This window comes from Pipistrellus hanaki (genome assembly GCF_964339955.1).
Source record: "Pipistrellus hanaki genome assembly, chromosome: 14".
Lineage (NCBI taxonomy): Eukaryota > Metazoa > Chordata > Mammalia > Chiroptera > Vespertilionidae > Pipistrellus > Pipistrellus hanaki.
The window spans coordinates 9,227,034-9,249,526 of record NC_140516.1 but is presented as its reverse complement, the minus strand read 5'-3'; the positions used below and the strand labels follow the sequence as shown (position 1 = coordinate 9,249,526).

At 45.7% G+C, this 22,493-nt stretch overlaps 1 protein-coding gene across 1 annotated transcript in view; it reads left to right on the top strand.

The window, feature by feature from the left end:
* The window catches only part of SH2D4B (SH2 domain containing 4B), a 72,692-nt gene that overhangs the window by 8,155 nt on the left and 42,044 nt on the right, over positions 1 to 22,493 (top strand). Inside the window, exons 2-3 of the mRNA XM_084904125.1 lie at positions 8,545 to 8,704; positions 10,895 to 11,042. Of these exons, the coding sequence (XP_084760251.1) occupies positions 8,545 to 8,704; positions 10,895 to 11,042 (308 nt within the window). The remainder of the gene's footprint in view (positions 1 to 8,544; positions 8,705 to 10,894; positions 11,043 to 22,493) is intronic.

The following is a 22,493-nucleotide window of genomic DNA, read 5'->3' as shown; positions in this document are numbered from 1 at the left end:
CCTGTCCCTGGCGGTCCCTCCCAGTGGCCAGCATTACTGCTTTCCAGGTTTTTCTCGAGTAAAAACTAGCAAAGCTTCTTAGGATTTTCCCAGTTGGAACCAGATTTTGTGTTAGACCTGGAGGCCTAAATTCTTTGGGTGCATTTTCATACTTATTAACCCCGTCCTTTCAAAATTACATGACTTTAGGTCTCAGCATTCTCTTATGTTTATCCTACTACTTCACTGAAGTGCTTATCTTTTGGCCACCTTGGCTGGGTTCTCATAACCAGACTTTGTGAAATGCTAAAGACTTAGTAGGTCTGGTCCCTGCCTCCAGTTGTGTGCAGCCCTTGCATTTTATTTTATTTATTTTTATTTTTAAAATATATTTTTATTGATTTTTTATACGGAGAGGACGAGAGAGTGATAGAAACATTGATAAGAGAGAATCATTGATCAGCTGCCTCTTGCACACCCCCTACTGGGGATGTGCCGCAACCAAGGTACATGCCCTTGACCGGAATCGAACCTGGGACCTTTCAGTCTGCAGGCCGATGCTCTATCCTCTGAGCCAAACCGGTTTCGGCATCCCTTGCATTTTATTGACTAAGCTGTGAGCTGTGGTAAAGAGGAGAAAACTGAGCTGGGAAGGAGAGGAGTAAGCCTGGGTGCAGAGACTCTCACTGGGCATTGATTCTGCTGTGTCTCAGCACTGAAGGGGGCTGGGCTGGAGGCAGGGCACTCAGGATTTCCCAGTGACCATTGCAGTGAGTGCCGCTGGCATACATGGGGCATATGCCCTGGTGGAAGATCTTGGGTTTGCCCCTTGTTAGGCTTCTGCAAGAGACGTGGCCTTGAACTTGGGGAGCTATTTCAGGAGCCAATGTACAGTCACAAGGTTGGAGGGAGTGATGGGAGGACGGTTGACGTGACTGATTGACCCCGTGCCTGTTTTGCTGATTCTCAGCGAGTGGTTCTGAGCACAACAGGAAACAGCCTGGCGGTATTGGCAATGACTCTTATGCCCACACCATGCTGGCCTTCACATTCTTTGTGCAAGAGGCAGTTGTGCAAAGGTCAAATCCCTATTTCAAAAGTTGGCACTGCCCTCTTCCTATTTTGCATTAGTTAATTTGAGGTTAGCAAGTTACTCAAGCCTCCCTGAAGCTCAGTTTCCTCTTACCATATGCAGATTGAGATGGTAATGAGAGACTTTATCTCAGATTTGTGGGGAAGATGAAATGAGATGGTCTTGGTTAAACCTGGTTTGTTGAAGGAACCAGAAAAACATAAGCACATTTATCATGTGCTAGTTGAGTTCTCCCTCTTCCCCACCCCCCAGAAGGTTAAGGCTCACCACTTAAAACAAAGGCACCTGGCCCAGAGGACACACAGCAGGGGCAGCCAGTCCCTGCAGGATTCACTGGAAGGCACCATTACACTGGAAGGGGCTAGTCCCTAAGGAGACTATCAATCATCTATCTATCTACCTATCTATCTATCTATCTATCTGTCTATCATCTATCTATCCATCTATTATCTATCTATTTAACTATCTATCATCTATTATCAGTCTGTCTGTATTTTAAGGAATTGGCTCACATGATTGTAGAGACTGGGAAACTCAGGTGCATTAATATGTCTTCAATTTCTCTCAGCAAATATTTTTGTGATGAGACAACACATTTTGTTAAATTTGTCTGTTTCATTTAAAAAAGTTTATTTATTTATTTATTTCTTTTATTGATTTCAGAGAGGAAGGGAGAGAGAGAAACATAGAAACATCATTGATGAGAGAGAATCATCGGTCAGCTGCCTCCTGCATGCCCCACCCATACTGGGGATCAAGCCTGCAACTCAGGTTTGTGCCCTGCCCAAGAATTGAACCGTGACCTCCTGGTTCATAGGTTGATGCTCAGCCACCGAGCTACACCAGTCGGGCTCAAATTGTTTTATAGGCTTATTTCTCTCCCAGGACCCCAGTAGAGAAAGATTGTTCTAGTAGACATTAATTAGTAGATACATGTAAAATGAGTTGAACTGTGATTAGCAGATAAGTGCTCTGTAATTGTTAGCCATTATTATTGCTTTTATTAATTGCTACAATCCTTTGACAGTTGTGTATTCAAATAGCTTCTCTCATTTGCTGGATTTTAATTGTCTCCATGGTGTGTTTTCTTGTGTGGAAATTTCGAATTTTAATCTGTATTCAAATTTATCAATAGTCTCTTGCAGTTTATTCTGTTTATGTCTTGCAGAAGAAATTCTTCCCTTCCACAAAGTTATAATACATATGCTTTTATATTTTCTTCTAAAAGTTTCCAGTTTCCAAGCATCCCTTTTCACAAACTCATAAAAGCACTCTTATCAGGATCACCGTGACCTCCATGTGGCTGAAGCAGTGGTCAGTTCTCAGTCTTATCCGCCCACATCAGCAGCCTGTGACACCGCTGGCCTCTCCTAATTCCTGAATTCTGTCGCCCCCTGGCTTCCGGGGTAGCGCTTTCTGTGGGCTGTTCTGCCTCACGGGCTTTGTCCTTGTCTCTTTTAGGGGACCTCTCCTAAGTGTGTGTGTGTGTGTGTGTGTGTGTGGGGGGGGGGGGTCCTGGCCTCTTCCTTGAACTTCATCTCTTTTCCATCTATACTCACTCTCTCTACTGCCTCACCTGTTTTGTGGCATTTAATGTCCATACACCGAGGACTCCAAACATATATGTCCTAGTTCCAACCTCTCCTCGGAACTCTGTTGTATCCAGCTGCCTGTAAGGTGTCTAATAAGCATCTCAAACTAATATAATCACAACAGAAATGCTGATCTCCAAGCTGTTTCTTCCACGTTACCCATTTCAGTAATATCACCATTCATCCTCTTGCTTAAGCTGAAATACTGATTCTGTTGCTAAAGATGAAACATTGGGGTTTTCTTTCTTCCTTTTTTTGCCTTTCACAATTCATATCTAAAATGTAAGCAAATATAGCCTTTTCCTTAGAATATATTATAAACCTTAAGCACTTTACACCTCCCCACCAGTACCGCCTCCATGCAAGACATGGTTGTTCTTCACTGGACTATCACAAATGCTAACTGGCCTATAGGGTTTCCTGCACTCATGTGTGTTCCACACAGCCGGGAGAGTGAGCTGTGAATGAGACTGTGTATGCTACATTCCCCATCCCCACCCCCACTTCTAGTGGCTTCCCGTCTCACAGAATAACAGCCAAGCCCGCACCAGGGCCTACAATGTCCAACATGATTGGGCTGCCACTGTCCCTCCAACCTCCTTTCCAGTTCTTGCTCTGCTCTCTGTGGCAGCCACAGGTCTTCTTCAGTAATGACCTGTTCAGGCCCCTGCTTATTCTGAGAGGCCCCTTTACCTGCAGGCGTCACACTCCTGGTGACCACAAGGAAGCCTCAGCTGCCACAGGCTCACTGCTCCACACTTTGGTTGGGTATGGATTCCGTGGAGGCATTGCTTATATTGCTATGCATTTTTCTTTTTTCTTTTGTATCTACTATTGTTACATGTTTGGCAAAGAGAGGTATATCTTCATGGGGACATCAAAAAGAAAAGGCCTTAAGCCTACAATTTTTCTTTTGAGCTCACTGTTAGTTGTGGTCATATTTGTTGCTACATTTCCACTGTTAGATAATGCATACTTTCAATTTTGATTTCTTCTGACATTTGTGAGTTTTCAAGCAGATATTTTTAAAAAATATAAGACAGTTAAGATTTTTAATGGCTCTTCCCCCCATTGATTTCTAATTTTTGTATTATTATTAGAGAATATGGCCTATCCATTTTTCTCATAATTTCAAGATCAAAATAAATAAAATATATTCTCAATATTTATGAAACAAAGTCCTTTAGTTGGTAATTAAAATTAGTTGACTATATTATTATTATTATTTTTTAAAAAAAATATATTTTATTGATTTTTGTAGAGAGGAAGGGAGAGAGATAGAGAGTTAGAAACATCGATGAGAGAGAGTCATCGATCAGCTGCCTCTTGCACACCCCCTCCTGGGATATGCCCGCAACCAAGGTACATGCCCTTGACCGGAATCGAACCCGGGACCCTTCAATCCCCAAGCCGACGCTCTATCCATTGAGCCAAACCGGTCCCGGCAGTTGACTATATTATTAATTTAAAATATCTATTTGGCCCACCGACTTCTGAAATAAGTGTGGTAAAACTCCCCACCATGAGTATATATACACTTTCAAATTCTTCTTGCATTGTTAGGGGGTTTTGTTTCATGCAATTGTCTGCTCTTTTGTATGTTACATAAAGTGTTGTGACTGTTGAATCTCCTTTGTGGGTTACATCTTTTATTGTCACATATTCTTCTTTGTATAAACACATTTGTCCTTGAATTTGCTTTGTCTGACCTTATCACTTCTGCTTTCTTTTTGCTTGTCTTTGCACTGCCTTTTATTATTGCCTACTTCTTTATTTTTAACCTTTTCCTCTTTTCAAATATGTCTTACATTTAAATATGCATAAATGGATTTTATTTTTAATCACATCTGATAGTCTCAGATTTTTAATTGGGGAATTAATTCTGTTCACGTTTTCATGTTAATAAGTATACTGAAGGTTTAGAGCTTCTATGTTCTTTTGTTTGTTACCTGTATCTGTTAGGGGTGTGCTTGACTGTAAATAACAGGATACATGACTAACAATTGTTTAAAAAATAAATCTTTCATATTTATAGAATCATATCTATAATGATAGAAGGGTAATATGCTAATTAGACCAGACATCTTCTGGACATCATTCTGAACGACCTTCCTGATGAAGCTGGGGCTGTACAGGGGAAGCCGATGCCTGTGGGCAGCTGGAGGAAAGCTAGTCTAGGTCCCAGGTGCTAAAGGGAAGGCCTACTTTTGCATGAATTTCATGCATTGGGCCTCTAGTTTTATTTAATAATTACAGAACTTGATTCTTCAAAGTTCCTTATTTTTCTCAAATGATGAGAAATCTGGAGATGAACTTTATATTAAATATTTTTTTAAACGGTCTTTTTAAAAAATATATATTTTATTGATTTTTTACAGAGAGGAAGAGAGAGGGACAGAGAGCTAGAAACATCAATGAGAGAATCATCGATCAGCTGCCTCTTGCACACCCCCTACTGGGGATGTGTCCACAACCAAGGTACATGCCCTTGACCGGAATCGAACCTGGGACCTTTCAGTCCGCAGGCTGATGCTCTATCCACTGAGCCAAACTGGTTTCGGCTGGAGATGAACTTCAATGGATAGACTTGGTTTATCTGCTTAACAAAATCGTCAGGGCCCGTCTCCCTCTATCTTCTTCGGCATGTGGCTTTCTTCCTGAGGGTTGCAAAGTCTTCAGCATCACTTTTTCATTCAGGGTGGAAGGAGGAGGTGAGATAAAAGAGTAAAATGTCAAGGTTTTCTCCTAAGGAGTCCTCACCTTCTGTTTAGAGAAAGAAATCCTTTGCTGGGACTTCTGTCTACATCTACAATACTTTGTCAGAAATGGGACATCTGGTCATCTAGATCAAATGTTTGCCAAGGAGAATCTTAGAATGTGATGGGCTTAGACCAGTTTGATTTGCCCTTTGAGGTGGGGTAGAAACGTGCCTGTCCTGGAACTGAGGATTCTCTGTTACTCCCTGAACAAATCTGGGTTTTCTGAGAAGGCAGGGAGGGGTCCAGCATGGATGGCGGGAAGGTAGTTGTGTGCTTTAATAGCTGCACACTTTTTATTGTTTTCACTTTTCTGTTTCCTTAGTTTTGCAGGATGGTAAGCCTCTTATCATTTACGTTCTCCCACTGTTAATTTGGAAGTTTTATAAATCTGGTAGTTGTAGCCTTCCAGCTCTATTATTCATACTCAAACTGGTGTTCCTCTATTACTATTGCTTTAACATCTAAAAATAACGATGGTCTATATTCGGGGGTTAATGCTGCCTTCTGCAGCGGGGAACACTGACATTTCAGTGGGTTAATGCAATGGAGGCTTATTTCTGAATACATCACAGTTTGACGTGGATTAGGCAGTTCTTCTCTGTGCTTTGCTTTCAAACATTGACTCACGGGTCAGGCTGCTTTTTCTTGCAATTCCCCCATCCTGGACAAGAGACAGAATGTGGGCAAGGCACGCTGGCTGCCACCAGCTTCAGCTTGAAAGTGGCACAAATCACTTCCCCTGACATGTCACAGGCTAAGATTCAGTCATATGACTCCATGGCACTGAAAGGAAGACAAGAAGGGTATCATCTGCTGTGCTCAGGAAGAGGAAACGGGGTGCTAGCATCGCAAGTCACTGTCCCAAGTTGTCACTGTGGTCACTCATGCATTTTGCTCTTCCCCCCAAATAAACGCATCCACCCTGCCCTTAAAGTGGACACCCTCAAGTCACATCCTGCCTCCTGGTCATCAAGGCTGTGTACCAGGTGGATGTTCAAGTCCTGAACAATCAAAGGCTTTTAAAGTCCAGACTCAAAAACTTAGGAGGCTTCTGATCTGTTTGCTTCGATGTCCCAGCAAACACATCTACCATTCATTTTTAGACACGTTTCACAACTGGTCTGTTCTTCTTTGCTTCTTTACCTCTATGCCTCTCCCTTTCAACTATAACAGCGGTTGCCAACCGGTGGTCCTCGGACCACTAGTGCTCCATGAGGTCTGAAAGGTTGGTGGCTGCTGAACTAGAGTACCTGCCTTAGGCTCTTTGTAAAAATAAGAGTGAGAAGATGGCATTTAAAAAAATATCTTTATTGTTCAAAATATTACACGTGTCTCCCCCTTTCCCCCCTTTGACCCTTTCTTAATGTGCTCGTGTTAGCCTGGCTCCTCTGCAGAGCAGCGACAAGGATGGGATTAAACACCCAGGCCTTTTACTGGGGAAATGCCAGTGAGTGAGAAAGGGCTGGCTGGGAGCTGGAGGAGGTTGGTTCAGGGAAGTCGGAAAAATCAGGTTGGGTGGAGGTGTTCTGGGCATATGTGCATCCATGGAAGGTCTGTCCAGGTGGAAGTGTTCCACCAGAGGCGTCTGCTGTCTCCCAGGACTAAGTCTGCCCTGCTCAGCCAAAGGCTGGGAGCTGCCTCTGAGCATGGCCTTGGGCAGACACTGGAGCTGGAGTGCTGGCTGCAGTATGCCCACTTGTTGGGTGTCTGGGTACATTCTCATGGCTGCCACAGGCTCTGTACCCAGCTCTCTTTATTCACCTGACAGGTTTTACCATTAAACCCCCCATCTCTTGGCCTACCCGGTTTGGCTCAGTGGATAGAGCATCGGTCTTCGAACTGAAGGGTCCCAGGTTCGGTTCCGGTCAAGGGCACATGCCTGGATTGTGGGCTTGATCCCCAGTGGGGTCGTGCAGGAGGCAGCCAATCAATGATCTTTCTCATCATTGATGTTTCTGTCTCTCTCTCCCTCTTCCTCTCTGAAATATATATATATATATATATATATATATATATATATATATATATATACACACACACACACACACACACACACACACACACACACACACATATATATATATATATATATATATATATATATATATATATATATATATATTTCATCTCTTGCAATTTGGGCTTTAAAGGAGGTGGTTTTCCCAATCTTACAAAGTCCCAAATATCTGTACTCTCTCTATTTCATTTCATTTCCACTTGCAAAGCATTAAATTCTTTCTCAAACTAGTTTCTTTCTCTTAACACCTTCTCAAACGCAGCCACTGGCAACCACACACACTGCAGATTTCCTTTTCTCCAATCTCTCCCCACAGAGTGACCCGTTCAGAGGCAGGGGTCCTGCCTTTTCCATTACAGTGCCCAACAGTTTCACCCAATGTTGTGTTCCTGCAGAACGTGGTTGCCAGCCACTGAGCCTGCTGACCATCACCGGACACCCACCTGCTTAGGTAGTGACCCGTAGTTTCTGTTTCTGTCTCGGTGGTACCGGTTTTGGGATAGATTTCCATTTTAGTCACGGTAATCAATAGGATCTGTTGCAGTAAGAAAACTGAAAAATCTCAGCAGCTTGATGACACATAGGTTTTGTTCTTGCTCATGTTACCGGTGGATGTGGGTCAGGGAGACTCAAGGCTTAGTTGCTTCACCTTGCAACGCCACCATCTCCAATTCCTTATTTCAGCCAGTGGACAGGAGGGGTGGGGGGCGGAAGGAGAGGGGTTTAGGGGAGAGGACACAGGAGAGGGCTCATGGCCCCTAACTGCCTTGGTCCACAGGTGGCATAGGCACTTCCTTCAGGGTGCTGCGCTGTCGTTGATGTTCTCTCTGCTGAAGATGTCAGGGTGCTCAGCCTCAGACACAGTCCCAGACTTGGACACCTGTTTCAGCAGGCTGATTTGGCTGCTGTGCTGCTCCCAGTGGGAGTGGGAGGGAGAGAGGGCCATGGACCTGCACTCAGGCCCGTGTCTCTCTGGAATCCTCTTTGATGATGATAGTACTGTACAGAGGTTGTGTACCATCGGCCAAACGAGGCCATTTCTTACTACTTAGAACTCAGACCCGTTCTTTTTCCTTTCTTGTTCCTCCTCCTGTTGTGAAGCAGCGAGTGACAAGCACATCCAGTGGCTGCTGGGGGAAGATGGCGAGGTCTGGGTCTGGATCATGGGAGAAGGCCCTGGCGACAAGCCCTATGAGGAGATCTCGGAGGAGCTGATTGCAGAGAAGGCGTGGCTGCAGGCACAGCGGGAGGCCGAGGAGCTCTGGTGAGGGGTGCCAATGGGTGTCATGTGGGCCTGAACTGAGGGCCTTGGGGTGGGTCCCAGACAAGGACAAGTGGTTATGGGTCAGAGGGTGGAGGTGCCAGGCAGTTGGCTGGCTGTTAGGTGACCAAACATCAAAGTCTTGCTTCAGACAGACCTTATGGATTCAAATCCTGGCTCCACCGATTAGAAAGCGAGCTATCAGTTTTCACATCTGTGGTATGGGTGTAACAACACTGCTTCTATTGGATGTGGCTTTTTCTCTCACTGAGTGGTTCCTGGGATAGTAGGCAGATTGGGTTCACTTTTGTTATTTACTTGCTGGTTTATCTTTCATGAACATTTGAGTGAGATTTGGAATCAGAATTCTTTTATAAACAACTTTTAACATCTTTTCGCCAAGCGTGGATGCCGACATCCCCTCTCTCCATCCTGCCACCCAATTTTTAGTAACATTGTTTTTAACCTTTTTATGCTTCAGTTTCCTCATCTTTAGTTTATTATTTTTTAAAATATGATTTAAAAAAATTTTTTTAAAGAGAGAGGAAGGGAGAGGGATCGAAAGACAAAAACATTGATTGAGAGAAAAACGTCATCGATCGGCTGCCTCCTGCACCTCCTCCACCGGGAATCGAGGCCACAACCCGGTCATGTGCCCTGACCATTGAATCGAACCTGCGGCCTCTTTGTTTGTGGGTCGCTCAACTGCTGACCTACCCTAGTCGGGCATAGTGACAGTGTTTTAACTGTAAAATTGTTAACAACAACCCAACATCTGACAACTAAGATAACCACAGTGAGCATTTAAGCAACAGATGCTCTTGACTTACAGTGGGGTTTTGTCCTGTCGTACTCATCGTGAATGGAAACTCTCATAAGTTGAAAATGCATTTGCTGCACCTTAGTGTACCGAGCATCACAACTTAGCTTAGCCCACCGTAAACGTGCTCAGGACACTTACATTGGCCCACAGTTGGCAAAGTCATCCAACACAATGAATACACCAGTGTGGTTGTTGACCCTTGTGATCTGAGAGCTGTGGCTATCCAGAGAGTATCTTACAACAAATCAGCAGTCCAGGAAAAGAGCAAAATTCAAAATTCAAGGTACAGTTTCTACTGAATGTGGATTGCTTTGACACCATTGTAAAACAAAACACACACACACACACACAAAATTATCACACCACCATAAGTCGGGGGCTGTTTGTATATGCTGTGTAAATGGCTTTGTTCACATAGGGATAAATTAATTAATATAGAGTCACAGTATTACTTAAGATTACTGTATAGTGTTCTCATTACATGGGAAACCCAGCTTACTGGTCCTGCTGGTGGACATTTAGGTTGTTAGCCATTCTTTATGCTCTGAAATCCTCTGGTGAACACCTTCTCCCTTTGCCTCTGTGAACTCGGGTGAGAGATGGGCTTTGGAGTCTTTTATTCCCTGGCTTCCAGAACAACTCTGCTGACTATACAGGAGAATGCCTCCTTCTCCCCACCTTTGCCAACATTGAGTTTTGTTGACCTTAGACATCGGTCATCCTGACAGGACAAGAAATAACTGTCTGTAGTTCTTAGTTCTGTTGTTGAAACCAGACAACTATTGGGTCTGGGCTGCCTGTCACTACTTGAGCCAATTTATTAGAGACAGGGTTGAATCATACATGAGTGTTTATTCCAGTAGAGCTGGCAGTATGGGAGAGCAGCAGGTTATCCACAAAAATCTGCTCTACCCACGCCCTCCCATAAGCCAGCTGCTTATATTGGGTAGAGACTAAGATCACGTGGGAAAGTGGGAAAAGGGAATTACAGGCCTGGGGAAGTAGGCACAAGGAATAAGAATGGGTATAAGAGCTATAGGCAATGTGGGCTGGTAGAGCAAAAGGTGGGCGCCTCCAGGACCAGATTGTTTCAGCAGCAACCTTGTTCATCTTCCCATGATGGTAGGCAGTTCTGGGAGGAGGAGAATGGACTGAATTTGGATGTTAACTCCCATGTCCAGGGACGTACAACTCCCAGCCAGGTTAGAATGGACTTTCTTTAATAAGAACAAACCATCACAGCTAACAGAACATGGTTAATATTTCTTATAACTATAGTTAGTCCCACTATCCTATTTCTGCCTCTAACATTGCTATGTAGACCTTCCGTTTCCCACATGCACTTATACCTTCTGGTGTTCTCTTGGAAGGAGACAGAAGGAGGCAGAGATCACCAAGAAGTTCCGGGATGCTCTGGCCAACGAGAAAGCCCGGATCATGGCGGAGAAGTGGAAAGTGGAGATGGAGGACCGCAAGGCTGCCAAGGTCCTGGAGGAGCGCATTCACGAGGAATTCAAGGTGAGCTCATGTGTGGGGCATCTGTGTGTGGCCACCTGCTTTAGCCCCCAGGCCGCTGGTCCCTGGTTTAGGTCAGTCCTTGGCTACTGGCCGCATCTGCTTTATGAGAACCGAAATCTGTCCTGTCTCTGAGAAGAAAGGAACTTGACGTGCCAGTTGGGCCAACCCACTTCTCATTGTACCGTGGAGGAAACTGAGGGTCAACAGGGAAGAGGCTTGCCAAGGCCAAGTGTAGTTAAGGACTGAGCGAGGATCAGGCCTCAGGTCTTCTGCCTCCCAAACCAAGATTCCTGAAATGAGGCAGGGAAAGAGCCAAGTTTGTGGTCGGGTCAACCTGGGACGCAGTTCTAACTCTACTGCTCACTGCTGGGTGACCTGGGGAAGCTTGCTGAACCCCTCTGAGCCTTCACTCCCTGGTTTGTAATATTAAGTAATAGCATCGCCCAGGTTTTGGAAGATTCAAGGAAACCAAGAAGGTATATTTCTGGGGGAGCTTGAAGCTGATAGAGGAGCTTTATAGTCCTCTATAAGAAGCTTAGGTAGCCTGAAGATTTTTTTTTCTACAGGAATTATACATTTTGGGGGCAGTAAAAAAACTCAGAAAATGCATATGAGCAAAAAAAAAAGAAAAAAAGAAAAGAACAAAGAAATAATAATCATTCTGAATCCCAACAATTATCCTATTTTGTGAAATGTAGGTTAATATAATTAAAAAACAAACAAAAAACCTACTTTTCCTCATAATGATTCCATAGTGAGGACATTGCCCTCTCCAGGTCATTTATGTTGCTGATAGTTTCCTTAGTGTTGTGTTGTTTTTTTCTTAAATTTGATTGTAGTCCTCTTAGATGTACAGAAGATTGAAATTTTTACTAGCTAACTATATCCATCTTTTTCTTTTTACTATTTGTTTTATGCTTTGAAAGATCAGTGCCACCACAAGCTTCTAAAATACTGATATACATTATTTTCTATCACTCTCATGAATTTGTTTCTTTGCACTTAATTTTCCTTCACTTGGAGTGTGGTTCGATATAGGGCTTTAACTTCATTTTCTCCCACGTGGTGAGCCATTGTCCCAGCCCTGTATGATGCCCCCTCCTCTCATGGACTTGCTGCCTTGATTCTTACTTCTTATATATCTCTTTACCGATTGTTCTTCTTTGATTATTCCTGAGCCAGATTTACTTAATTATTGTAGTTAAAATAAACCTTAACATCACTATGGTGAGAAACTTTTATTATTCTTCATTTCCAAAATGACCTTGGCTAATCGTACCCATTTTTCTACTAGCAATATATTGGAGTGATTTTGTCATTATTCTTCTCTCTCCAACAACAAAAACCACATGATGATTTTCATTGGAATTGCATCAACCTTAGATCTGTATTTGTGGAGGATGGACATTTTCACAATATTAAGTCATTGACACTTTTTGTTTAGGGATGTGGCATATTCTTCCTGTTACTCAAAGCTTCTTTTGGTCTTTGATAAATTAAAAAAAAATTTATTGATTTTCACACAGAGAGGAATTGAGAGGGACAGAGAGTTAGAAACATCGATGAGAGAGATACATCTACCAGCTGCCTCCTGCACACCCCCACTGGGGATGTGCCCGCAACCAATGTACATGCCCTTGATCGGAATCGAACCTGGGACCTTTCAGTCCGCAGGCCAACACTCTATCCACTGAGCCAAACCAGTTTCGGTGGGTCTTTGATAAGATTTTTTGTTTGTTTTTTGTTTGCAGGTGTTAATAATGTTCACATATGCTTATGTACTTCATATTTACTTCTGTGCTTCTAGTTTTTGGAGTTTGGTGAAATTTATTGTATTGTTTAAGTACTCCACAATTATTTTTTAATTAAACCTTAGGTTTGATTTTTTTTTGTTGCTATCATATATGAGATTGTTCTCATTGCCTTAAAACCCATTGTAATTGCTAGTTATAGATTTATATTGTTATTGATCTGCTTACTTAATTTTCCATTGAATTACATTTTTTAGGAGATTCTCTTGAGCTTTTAAAGTGAAATAATATTTACTCTCAAAACATTTTATGAAAAATAGTTTTAAACTTGCAGAAGGTTAAAAGAAAAATAAAATGAATACTCATATTCTCTACTTAAATTCACCAATTACTAATTTTTGCCACATTTGCATCTCTCTCTCTCTCTCCACACACACACACACACACACACACCCACACACACACAGGTGAGCCTTGAGCAACATAGGTTTGAACTGCTGTGTGGGTCCACTTATATGTGCATTTTTTCCAATAAATACTGTAAATGTATTTTCTCTTCCTTAGGATTTTTTTGAAATAACATTTGCTTTTCTGTAACTGACTTTATTATAAGAATATAGTATATAATACATTAATATCTGTGTTAATTGACTGTGTTAAGGCTTCCATTTAGCAATAGGCTATTAAATAGTTATATTTTTGCCAAGACAAAACCCCCACATCATTCAAGAGTATATGTACATACATATATAGGATGTCCCCAAAATGTATACACACATTTTGAATAATTACAAAGGCAGGGTTTATTAAAATACATTTCATTTTCAAAACGGAGCTACAAGCTGTTCAAGTGTGTATGCATTTCTGGGGGACACCCTGCATGTGTATAAATAGACACACACACACACACACACACACACACACACACTCACACACACACGCATAAGTGCAGTTTTTTGTTGCTGTTGTTTGGATGAACAATTAGAAGGAAAGTTGCAGACATCATAGTCTCACTCACGGGTGAGCAATCTATTTTCTATGAAGAGGCAGGTGGTAAATTTTGGGTTTGTGAGCCATATTGTCTGTGTCACCACGACCAGACCAGGCCACTGAGGCACAGAAGACACCATGTAAACAAAGGGGATGGCTGGTCCAATAAGACTTCCTTTTAAACAACAGATTGAATCCAGACTTAGCCTGGGAGACTTAGTTTGCTTACTCCTAGTCAAACCCTTCGTCCTCCCGCGGGCATGGCCCAGGTAATGACCTTCTCTGCACAGCCATGGAGATCATTATCACTCCTGTTGAAGTGAACAATAGTTCCATAATAGCATCTACAACCCAGTCCATAGTGGAACCGTCCATAGTTTATATTGCATATGATTATTTAAGGCTGCTGAGGAAGAAAACCAGTACTTTCTATGTATCTCTGACCCATTCCAATCTCTGCCCCTCCCCCCCCCCCCCCCCCCCCAGAGGAGGGCTGAGCCTCAGAGGCGGGGGCCAGGGTACAAGGAGATCCCAGAGGGACTGAGTTTCCACAGGGGTGTTTGTGATGGGCGGTCTCCTTCCGAACCTCCCTGCTGAGGGGCGATACATTGTGGGTCGCTTTGTGTTAGAGTTCACGGAGGGTTTAGTGAAGTCAGGCCCCCCTCAGGTTCACGGAGGGACCCAAATGCGGGCGTTTGGTGTTGTTTCCACAGAAGGTTATGGCCATTTTGTGTTCGTTTGCCATTTATTGGTTTATGTATGTGCTTATTAAAATATTGGGTTGGCGTTGGTCAACATGAACATGTAGGTTTCAGGTGTGGGTGTCTGTGTTACAGTCTTTTTTGTTTTAACAAGTAATTTGCTAAGGTTGACTGCTCAGACTTTGATACACACAGTAATCCTGATTGGCAGGTCTGTGTGTTGAGGGGCCTCAGAAATGTGGGCAGCATCTGCAAGGCAGGGGTTGAGGGGGCACGAAGGTGGGGGGCTGACCGGGCAGGGCGTCAGCAATATCCGCTCACGGATCAGGTTCGGGAGCCGGGATACTGCTGCCAGCCTGTCTGCGATGGTTCCCCTGTGTCGCCGTGAGCTCTTCATCACAGGAAACCGTTAAGCATCGCTGACAGCGCTGAAAAGGGTTTGCGGTGGATTAAAAGTGCTGGCAGCCAGTTCTTTGTGGTGCTCCTTTGGGGTCTCTCTCCTCCGGTGCCCAGTGGCAGTGTGGACCTGCAGCATGCACTTGGACCTGTGAACATGACCCTGTGGTTTTTGAGGCGATAAGGGAACTGCGGCTTCTACTCCTGCCCCTTTGGCAAAGGTCACTTTGCAAGGTGCCTGCGAGAAGCCCCTCAGCCTGCAATCACAGGCTGTCGGTACAGAAACAGCAGCCAGGGGAGGGAGTCTTCTGGGCTCTGGACCCCTGCCGTGTGGAGCGGAGGGCCCCCAGCCAGGCTCTGCTCGAATTATTAACCACAGACTCACACACAAGGAACGTGGGTATTGCTCTAAAGCACTCAGTTTTCTGGTGGTTTGTTAATCAGCATACATGCCTGAGACAGCTTTGCAAGAGGAGTTTATGCATCAGCTTAGAGATGGGCTTAGGTCCTTTTGCTTGTGTCTTTCAACACCAAGGCGCCGACGGCGTGAGTCTGGCGTTCAGCAGCACACCAACAGCATTCATTTACTTCCTTTTCTTTTCTGAGGATCTGAGTGCAGGTGTTTTGGGTGAAGGTAGAGTAATTGACTCCCGGCTCTCAAAAGGCTTACAGGGTGCCCGGGAGAGAGGGACCACTCTGTAAGCAAGCCAAGCCCCAGCCACCCCCTGGGGACCACAGTGGAGGCCAAGCAGCACCTTTGGGGCCTGGGCACAGGGCACAGCGCAGACAGGGGTGGCAGGAGATCAGTGGAGAGATGGACGCTGCGCTGGGGGAGAGAAAGAAGCCCATGGTGCTGGAGGCAGACATCACCCCAGAGGTGGCTGTGGAGCCCTTGGACGCTGCATTAAGGGTGGACTGTCTGCGTGTGTGAAGCCGAGAGTGAGGATCACATGGTCAGATCACGTTCTGTGAGGCCCGCTGGTGGCGATGGTGTGATTCAAGTGATGGGAGTTTGGGGGGAAGGACAGGCCAGCAGGAGGTCAGGTGGGAAATGGTCAGGTGGGAAATGGCGGGTCTGTGACTGTGGGGAGAGGTAGAAGAGGAGGGACATAGAGCCACGGAGGTGGTGTAGTCCATGGGCTTGGCATCACGTAGGGGGTGGGATGAGGGAACTCAGAGAGCACAAGTGTCTGAGCGCCAGGCTGCGGGACAGGTGCAGGCCCACTGTCGGCCTTGGAGCTGGAAGGAGAAGCAGACGTGGAGGAAAGAGGGTGTACTTGACTGGGTGAGCTGAGGCTTCACCCCAGAGAGGGAGCGGTGGGGGTGCAGGAGCAGAGAGAGCAGCATGAGGAGCTGGTGGGGGAGGGATGCTGGCTGGGCAGCCTGTGCTGAGGAGGAAGCCAGGTTCTGCATATTCTCCTGGTCCCAGGAAAATACCAGGGAAAATTCCTTTTAGAAAGTGTGTGTGTGTGTCTGTGTGTGTGTGTGTGTGAGAGAGAGAGAGAGAGAGAGAGAGAGAGAGAGAGAGAGAGAGGGAGAGAGAGACTGAGAGAGAGGGAATATCTTGTGTAGGGATAAAGACAGAACTTCAAAACAGAACACACAGACAGCTGGAAACCTGTTTTTAAAAACCATTCTGTTGTGGCTGGTGCCGTTTCAATGCGATTTACATGCATAGAATGGCATTCCTTTAGAAAAAGGGGGTCAGGAGGCCAGATAAGATTTGCATTTCATTTTCCTGCTTTCTTGACTCATGAGATTGCTTTTGGGTGCTTCTTCCTGTGCTTCAGACCACAGAACATGGACAGCAAGGACCCCACTTCCCCTCTCTCCTCCTCCCCCCACAACAGCAGACACAGCTGACAGTTACATTGTCCTTTAATTTTCCTCCGTTTTCTATCAAAGCCATCTCTCTCTTTTTCGCTCTCTCCTTGAAGGTTGGGGTTCATTTTGGCCACACAGTGAAATCCTCTACAGCAGTGTTTCCCAAACTTTTGACATATGTGAACCCCTTCTATAATTTTTGTAACTCTGAGTACCCCTCGTACTCATGAGAACGTAGAATTAGGCGCAGCTAAGCATGGTGCAGTGCATATCCCCACCAAACTCCGGTGCAACGCATACACCCACAAAACTCTTCTCGTACCCCTGGGGGTCCGCGTACCACACTTTGGGAAACACTGCTCTACAGCTATAGAGACTATCCCTGCCTCTCTCCCAACGGAACCACAAGTGGTTGGAAAACTTCCCGCCTTTCGGTTTTCTCTTGAAAATTGTAGCCTTTACCTGAGTATCTCTTGGACAAGGCTGGCATCAACCAGAAGACATGATGTGGTTTACCCTTTCCCCATCACGGATCATCGCAAGCCCGATCTTATCCTCACCTGTTCATTAATTCATCCCCTCCTCCGGGGAGTGTTTGGGGAGCACCTACAGGCTGCTGGGCCCTGAGCTGGGAACCTGCTCTGGGGGAATGAAGGACACAGGCTCGGCCCTGCCCTGTGGGGTGCATCACCGCACAAAACGCAGTGGCTTTACCGGGGCCAGGCTGACCACAAAACCCGCCGTGCCTTCCAGAGAAGCAGGAGTCTTGGGGATATTTTCCACTGGGGCCAGGCGGGCCGCCTCCGTGGGCTCCTGCGGTGTCTGTTACCGATGGGTTATCAGGAGAAGGGGGTTGAGTAAGCTGGACCGCTCAGAGGGCCTCTCTTTGCCAGAAAAAGGCAGGCGGTTCCTACCGTAGAAGCGGGGGTATTTGCCTACCTGCCTTGTGGCTGCATCGGCCTTTAGCTGGGAAACGTAAGAAGGGCTTCTCTTGGGTGAGCGCAGGGGTTGAGGGTTCTGATTGCAGCACAAGGATAAGCGTGTTCAGCAATTCAGCCTGCGAGGGCTGAGCACGTCAGCGAGACCCCGGAGGGGAGAGGCAGCCTCCCGTGGGCAGCCGCACAGTGCGTCCTTCCGTCATCCTCCTCGCCGTGAGGAGCTGGCTTTTGTCGCAGGAGAGCCGGCCATGTCCCTTTGAGGTGGAGGTTGCTCAGGCTCTGGTGCTTAGGTGTCCGGCTCGCAGTTGAAGAGGAACGAGGGAACAATGGCCCTGCCAATTCCTTTGATTATACATTTATTTCACGTGATTTCCCCCAACTTTAATGAAGTTTAATGGACAAATAAAAATTGTATATATTTGCCTGGCTGATGTGGCTCAGTGGTTGAGCATCGATCAATGAACCAGTTGGTGATGGTTTGATTCCCAGTCAGAGCACAGGCCCGGTTTGGGGCTCGATCCACTGGGGTGTGCGGGAGGCAACCGATCAGTGATTCTCTCTCATCATTGTTGTTTCTATCTCTTTCTCCCTCTCCCTTCCTCTTTGAAGGCAATTTAAAACATTTAAGGTGTAGCCTTCGCTGGTTTGGCTCAGTGGATAGAGCATCAGCCTGCAGACTGAAGGGTCCCAAGTTCTGTTCTGGTCAAGGGCACATGCTCGATCCCCAGGAAGGGGGCATGCAGGAGGCAGCCAATCAATGATTCTCTCTCGTCATTGGTGTTTCTATTTCTCTCTCCCTCTCTCTTTGAAATCAATAGAAATATGTTTTAAAGAAACTTGAAGGTGTACATTATTTTGATATGTGTATACATTGTGAAATGACCACAGCCAAGCTAATTAACAAATCAATCACCTCAACTGTTACCTTTTTTTTCTGTGTGTGTGGTGTGAACACTTAAGATTTACTCCCTTAGCAAACTTCAAGTATACAGCACAGAATTAACTGGTCCCCAGGCTGTACATTAGATTCCCGGAATTTATTCATCTGACATAACCTAACCTTTGTACCCTTTTACCAAGCACAGCCTAAATGTTGACTGATGGATGGACACAGAACACACATACAATGGAATATTAGTTGGTCTTAAAAAAAAAGGAACTTCTGTCATTTGTGACAACACAGATGAACTTGGAGGACCTTATGCTAAATGAAATAAGCCACACACAAAAGACAAATACCGCATGATCTTACTGATACGTTGAATCTATTGGTCTTGTAGAGGCGGGGAGTAGAACAGTGGTTGCCAGGGGCTTGGGGGTGGGGCAGTGGGTGCTGTCCTTTAACTTGCTGCTTTTCGTTTGCCTCAGCTGGTGGGAATGGGAACACTGCTTTGTAATTTGTGGTGAGTGGTTAAATGCTACTTGTCCATTATATGCCAGTCATGATCTTTCTCTGGGGCACAGTCTCATTTTTACTGGCTGAATTGTGTCCTCCTAAGTATATATCAGAATCTCAGAATGTAAGCGCATTGGAAGATAAGGTCTTTAAAGGATGGTGATTAAGTGAAGTCTTTAGAGTGGCCCCAATTCATTATCACAGTGTTCTTATGAAAGGAAGTTTGGACAGAGACATGTGACCGATGAAGGTGGAATACGCTTTGGGGTAAAACGACGTGTTCTGCATTGGAGTTGGACTCTGGTTCCCACTTTGCATTAGTCATTAACTCTCTGTTCTAGTATTTCCCATCTTAAAACCAACCAACTCACCCCGACTCAGCCCATTTCAACATCCCCCCTGGCTGCTCCTTCCCGTTTCTGCTCCTTTCACAGGAAGGGTCAAAGGTTGTCTGTAGTTACTCTCCCCCCCCCCCGACTCTGACGCCCACCTGTGCTTTTCCCCTCCACTAGGACGGCCCTCCCCACGCTCCACATCATCCTGTGGCCTGTCCCTGCGTCCCTGTGGCTTCTTCGTCCTTATCTTTTTCGATGTCTCAGCAGCCTGCAGCTCACTTTACTCTCTTTCGCTCGGAATGGTTTCTCTCTTGGCTTCGCCTGCAGACATCGCCCCTCTGGATTCCTATCTTACGCCTTGGCCTCCTTCTCAAGCTGCTTTTCTGATTCCAACTCTTCCTCTCGAGTTTACGTGGAGGAGTGTCCCAGGACAGTTTGGGTGTTTCTCTTGGCCTTCACCCTTTCTCTCAGCGGCTACAGTAAGTCTGTGGCTGAGAGGTATCCTCCTCCACAGAGAGGCCTCAGCCAGTGTCTCCCCCCAGACTGCCCTGGAGCCCAGGCTCACACATCCCACTGCTGACTAGGCCTCTCGACATCCCATGTCATCGCAGACTCCTCGAGAATAGAATGTTGCCGTTTCCCCCTCCAGCCACAGAAGGTAATCACACACTCAAACCTGCTAAGCCATGTGCAGTTCTGGGGCCACTGCACTTGGGCTCCCTGGGCCCCAGGTTTCTCCTCCATGAGCTTCGCTCGCGGCCTCCTCCTAATGGTCAGGTCTCAGATCTCGTCACCTCTTCTGAGAGGACGTCTGGTCATGCAGCCGACGGCAGCTGCCTGTCCTCTCTGTCACTCACCCTGTCTTGATTCTCTGTGCACTGCTCCTTCCGGGTGACTACAGCCTCCCCCTGACCAGAAGGTGGGGTGGAGCTGGAAGGGAAAAGTTTGGGGCCCAGCAGGTGGAGAGTGCAGGGGAGGGCAGCTTGGGAACAGGAGGATTAAGTCAAGGTCTGCGCTCTGAACTGTGGGATCTGCAGCCACATCTGTTGCTCTTAGGGTCCACAAGGTCAGCAAATACTTTTTGTGTGGCATCTTTTTACACACACACACACACACACACTATATATATATATATGCGCAATTTGAGCCACATAAAATCAGCCTCTTATACGATCCTGTGATAAAGAAGCTACGTAGGATTCATTTGCTTGCTAGGCCACCATTCTGAAACTATGGCCAGAGTACTGGGCCTCTGAATGACTCCACAGATATGAGTCCCAGCTCCATGGGGCATCGGTTAACCCTCTGCATGGAGGTCAGGGTCAAAGAGTACTCTGAGGGGAGAAGCAGGGACTAGGCTCATGCAGGACGTGGGCTGGACTTGGACCACCTTACCTGTGTAGAGCTGCTGCCCCTGCCAATCCTGGGAGGAGTCTTTCTGGCCACTCCTGGTGAGACTTGGGGGGAAATTTGCACAAGTGGCACTTCAAATCCTGGTGATCCCATGAAGAGGTCCAGTCTGCTTGAGTCCCAGCACTGTCCAGACCACAACCTCCCTCACCACAGACTCCTGGTAGAACAGAGTGACGGATACTGAATAACCTCAGAAAGGACCCCTAGATTCTTTAAAATTATATATATTTTATTGATATTTTACAGAGAGGAGGAAGAGGGATAGGGAGTTAGAAACACTGATGAGAGAGAAACATCGATCAGCTGCCTCCCGCACACCCCATACTGGGAATATGCCTGCAACCAAATATACATGCCCTTGACCGGAATCGAACCTGGGATCCTTCAGTCCGCAGGCTGACACTCTATCCACTAAGCCAAACCAGTTAGGGCAGGACCCCTAGATTTTTATTTATTTATTTATTTTAAGTATTTTATTGATTTTTTTTTTTTTTTTTTTTTTTAACAGAGAGGAAGGGAGAGAGATAGAGTGTTAGAAACATCGCTGAGAGTCATCGATCAGCTGCCTCTTGCACGCCCCCTACTGGAGATGTGCCCGAAACCAAGGTACATGCCCTTGACCAGAATCGAACCCGGGACCTTTCAGTCCGCAGACCGAAGCTCTATCCACTGAGCCAAACCGGTTAAGGCAGGACCCCTAGATTCTTATGCTGGAAGGTTTCTCAGTGAGATGGCTGGTGCCTCACCCAGCATTCCAGAGTCTCCCATTCAGATCTTTACTTTCTTTCTTGAATGGGGTCAGGAAACATCTGAGGAGAGCCTCCCGCATGAATGACAGCAAATAAAACAAACTTAAAAAAAGATCCCAAAAGAAAATTCAGAGGAAAAGATGTAGGTCAGAAGATGGGGAAGGAAATACGCCAAAACCCTTAGAAATGGGCTATTGCATTCATGAAACAAATACGGGTGCGATGAAGCAAAGAGGAACATCCAAAGAATAAGAAAGAGGCCCTGGGGATTACAAGTGCAGGGGCTGAAATAAAACATTCAGTAGAAGGTGTGGAAGATAAAGTCAGTGAAATCAACCAGGGAAGAGATGGAAAACAAGAGGGAAATGATAAGGCACTTAGAAGATCAACTCAAGAAGACAGTTTTTGACAAGTAGGAGATGTAGAAAGCAAAAACAGAAACGAGAGAAGAAATTGTCCAAGAAACCCTAAGCCAAGATGTGTTAGGCTGGACGGACCTGAGGCTCTAGGTGGAAGCATCTCACATGCCCAACCAAATCAACGAAAGACAGTCCAAGCCAAGGCACCTCATTGGAAAAGTTCAGAACGTCCGTGACAAAAGGAAAAACCACTCCTTACGCAGAAGAATGAGAATGCCAGTGGCAGTGCTGGGTGGGAGAAGACACGAAGGTACAGGCTTCCACATTCTGCAGGAAGCGATTATTAATCACATTCTGTGAGCTCCGCGAAGTTTGCAGCGATAGGTGAGGGTAGCATAGAGATGCTTTCAGACAAGACTCAGAAAGTGTCCCTTGGAAAATCCTTACTTGTGTAAGCTCTGTAAGCTCTGAGGCTGCAAAGTGAGGAAGTGGCCAAGAAAGAAAATGTAGAACAACAAGCAAGGGCTTTACCTTAGGGAGGCTGAGGAGCAGGTCCTGAAAAGGGATGGACAGGAGACCGAGGCAGCAAGCAGGTGAAA